A 3,693-nucleotide genomic window follows, 5' to 3' on the forward strand; every position below is an offset into this window, starting at 1 on the left:
CTGTCCGGAAGTTACAGACAGAAGTTGGCAGAAGAGGCTGTCAAATCAAAGGCACTCCTTTGATATAAAGTAGTTTTTTACAAAAATGACAAAACGTGTACCCTTGTCACTTTCACAAGAGTAATAACATGTYCACCTACTTAAGACATTGTCTCTAGTACAGAGTTTCCAAACTTAGAGGTGCAACATCGCGAGACTTCTGGGACACTTGCAAAACAGACCAAACCGACCWGGCCAGGGTTWGGGGTTYGAGRAGTCAATGAGAGAATTCAAAAATGATTCCTTAGTAGTTCATTTTCTCGAAATCTAAAGGCACAACCTAGATTCGATYGTGTGATCAGGGATTTATTTTGGAGAAGCAGTTTCTGCCTATCTTCCTACTGTACTGTCTTTGTCTCTAGCCTCTGCTGGGTCCAACAAATTGGATGTTCCGTTTCAGGTGCAATGGAAAGAGAGCCTTTGACATGACTTCTGCTTTTGGACCGTAACAAGGCAACACTCCATCGTAACTCCTCCTCCACATTTACTGGATTGGTTGAACAGTGCAGAAGTGAACCACCCCTGACAGTTTTTTTTCTTCTCGTCAAGACCAGTATGTAGGGGATCTAGTTTCAGATATATTTTTTTATGCCTGCTATATTAGGTTAGATGTCTCAGAGAGTAACAAGTAATTAATTGCCTCTTTACATCAAAAGCCCTTTAATGTATTAATAACAGAACACTGCGAAATGTGATTAACAACATGGAGAAACATAACAGTGTAGTCTGACTCATGCTTTTCTAATATGTAGATTGTATACTGATATATATATATTTTTTAAAATAAATTATGCCGATTTGAAACCTGATGCATTCAAGTCCACAGAAACACCATCTGACGGTTACAAACTCATTAAATTTGAAGTCCATTTTTTACATGACATTAAATTATTATTATTTTAGAATCTCATCACAGTATTCTACAAACACGTTTTACACGTCTCATAAGTACAGATACTAAACGCAACAGAGCTTACCCACACGCACACATATATAGAGAGAGATACATTTTTTTTTGTAAACCTATGTGTGTGAAGTCTGGCAAATGATCTTCTTGAAAGATCTCCGAAAATCGCGATTAAATATTGTATAAATGATAGGATTCACTGAACTGTTACAGTAACCAATCCAGAAAAACAGATTAAAGAGAGCATCCGGAATTGGGCAACAATCTCTGCATATTGCGTGCAGACTGTATGTAAAAAAGAATGGGAACCAGCAGAGTACAAACACCCCCATCACCACTGCAAGGACAAACGTAAAGCGCTTTTCACGCATCTGCGCCAGTTTGGTCTTTGACAGTGACATCTGTCTAATCTTTTGCTCCTGAGAGAGCTTCGCGTTGCGGTTTGAAGCCCATGACACGCGGCAACTCTGTTTTGGGAAAGTGTTTGCGCCCTCCACTTTCCCTCTCTTGGAGAAGAGACAGTTCTTGGGTTTGCTCTCGGCGACGCAGCTCTCCTCCAGGTCAATATCATCGAGCTCTCCTTTCCGCATGTGGCCACCTAAACTGGGGCTGCTGGGGCTCTCCACCTCAAACTTCCTCCTGGGCACGAAGCACGTCTCCGACTGCGAAGGCTGTCTCTCCGTTCCGTTCTTTGCTGCAAACACAGTTGATGCGCGCTGCTTGGCCACTTTATATATTTTACAATACACCAGAATCATGATTAGTCCCGGGGCGAAAAATGATACCAGACAAGACGAGAGAATATACCATGTTTCGTTGTTGAGCAAGCACTCATGCTCGTCGTGTTTGGTCATAAGTAACGGTGGAAAAGAGATGACTGCTGATATGACCCAGACCACGGTGATCATACACTTAATACGCTTGGGCGTCCTCTTCCGATTGTAGCTAACAGCTTTGGTTACAGACCAGTACCTGTCCAGACTTATGGCACAGAGGTGCACTATGGAGGACGTGCAGAAGAGGACGTCAAGGGCCAAGTAGAAGGCGCACCAGGTGCTCCCAAAGTACCAGTAACCCATGATCTCGTTGGCGAGGGAGAAAGGGATGACCAAGGTGGCCACTAATATATCTGCCGATGCCAAAGAGACAAGGAAGAGATTCTGCGGCGCACGGAGCGCGCGGCTGGTGAAAACGGCCACCACAACAAGTACATTCCCTACGATTGTCACCAGAATGATAACGGTGACCAGGAACACGATGAAGACGGCCACGCTCTGGGAGTGAGGCAGAGGTCTTTGGGCACTCGTGCCATTAGTATCCTCTGATGAGTTCGCTGCGGCAAAAGTTGTTGGGGTTATATCCATTCTGGATAGACACGTCTGTTCCTCCCCATTCTCCTCATGCATTCCAAGCAGAGATACACAAGGCGACGGTCGCAAATTGCGCAATTTGATCAAAGTAGTAATTTTCATCTAAACAGTTGACCCATTATGTGGAAACATCACTGTTCAATCGAAATCACAGACGGAATGACCAGGAGAAGTAACATCCTGCAGTGTTTTGTTTTTAGTGCGTACGCACAAGGTGGCCCGCGACTCCAACAATGCCTGGCCACGCTCTACAGTTTATATTTGTGCAAGGAAAAATGATTTGAATGTATGGTTCCCTCGCGTACGACGGCAGTCCAAGAAACCAGGGTCAGATGGTAGCCTGAAGTTCCTACTTTAATCTGGTCGTTGCGCATTGGCCGCGTTCATGCTAGAGTGGAGAGGAATGTCAGTTCGGAGAGAGGGAGAGGGAGAGAGAGAGAGAGAGCGAGAGCGAGAGAGAGATGGGGGGCGGTTACTGCGCAATTACGCACATAATTAAACCATGGGAATAGGGTAGTAATGGCAGTCAAGACAGGTGAATCTATTGTCAAATGAACACAACATCACCGTTTGGAAATCTGTGCAAATGTTCTAGTTATCTTTAGAAGCTAACATAACGTTAATTGTCAAACGCGGTGCGTTCAGTTAATTCAATCAATAATAAAATACACATTTAATTAGAACTGCATTATCTGAAGCCTGGAGGCTCAAAGAATTTGAAATTCTGCCCCACAGCCAACCAGCTAGTAGTTTGTTGTGTCACACACACACACACTTTAACTATGACACTTGTATTCACTATGAAACATGATGATGACCAAGCCACCTGATATTCTGATATGTCGATGCGGTGAGCTACAGAACTATTGGGATAGTGACAGATTTTTTGTTGTTTTGTCTCTACTCCAGCACTTATAACATGACTATGGAGGTTAAAGTGCAGATTGTCAACTTTAACTTGAGGGCATTTTCATCCATGTCGGGTGAACCGTTTAGAAATTACAGCACTTTTTGTACACAGTCCCCCCATTTTAGGGGACCAAAAGTATTGGGACAAATTCACTTATGTGTATTAAAGTARTCAAACGTTTAGTATTTGGACGCATGTTCCTAGAATCCCGAAACTTTGACACTTTTTMTGTTTGTTTTGGTTGTGTGTCCGATAATTTTGTGCCCAATAGAAATTAATGGTAAATAATGCATTGTGTCATTTTGGAGTTAATTTTAAATAAGAATAGAATATGTTTCCAAAAACATCTACATTAATGTGGAATCTACCATGATTACGGATAGTCCTGAATAAAATGAGAAAGTTAGACGCACAAATGTCATACCCCAAGACATAATCTCTCACCATTACAATAACAGGGGAGGTTA

At 42.7% G+C, this 3,693-nt stretch overlaps 1 protein-coding gene across 1 annotated transcript; it reads right to left on the minus strand.

Annotated features, from left to right (window-relative positions):
- Positions 1 to 703: 703 nt before the first annotated feature.
- On the minus strand, positions 704 to 2,362 carry LOC111963685 (alpha-2Db adrenergic receptor-like). Its single transcript, XM_023987197.2, has one exon. The coding sequence runs from the start codon at positions 2,350 to 2,352 to the stop codon at positions 1,063 to 1,065; it is 1,290 nt and encodes a 429-aa protein (XP_023842965.2). The 5' UTR covers positions 2,353 to 2,362; the 3' UTR covers positions 704 to 1,062.
- Between the last annotated feature and the right edge of the window lie 1,331 nt (positions 2,363 to 3,693).

This window comes from Salvelinus sp. IW2-2015, linkage group LG5, assembly GCF_002910315.2.
Source record: "Salvelinus sp. IW2-2015 linkage group LG5, ASM291031v2, whole genome shotgun sequence".
In the NCBI taxonomy this organism is placed as follows: Eukaryota; Metazoa; Chordata; class Actinopteri; order Salmoniformes; family Salmonidae; genus Salvelinus; species Salvelinus sp. IW2-2015.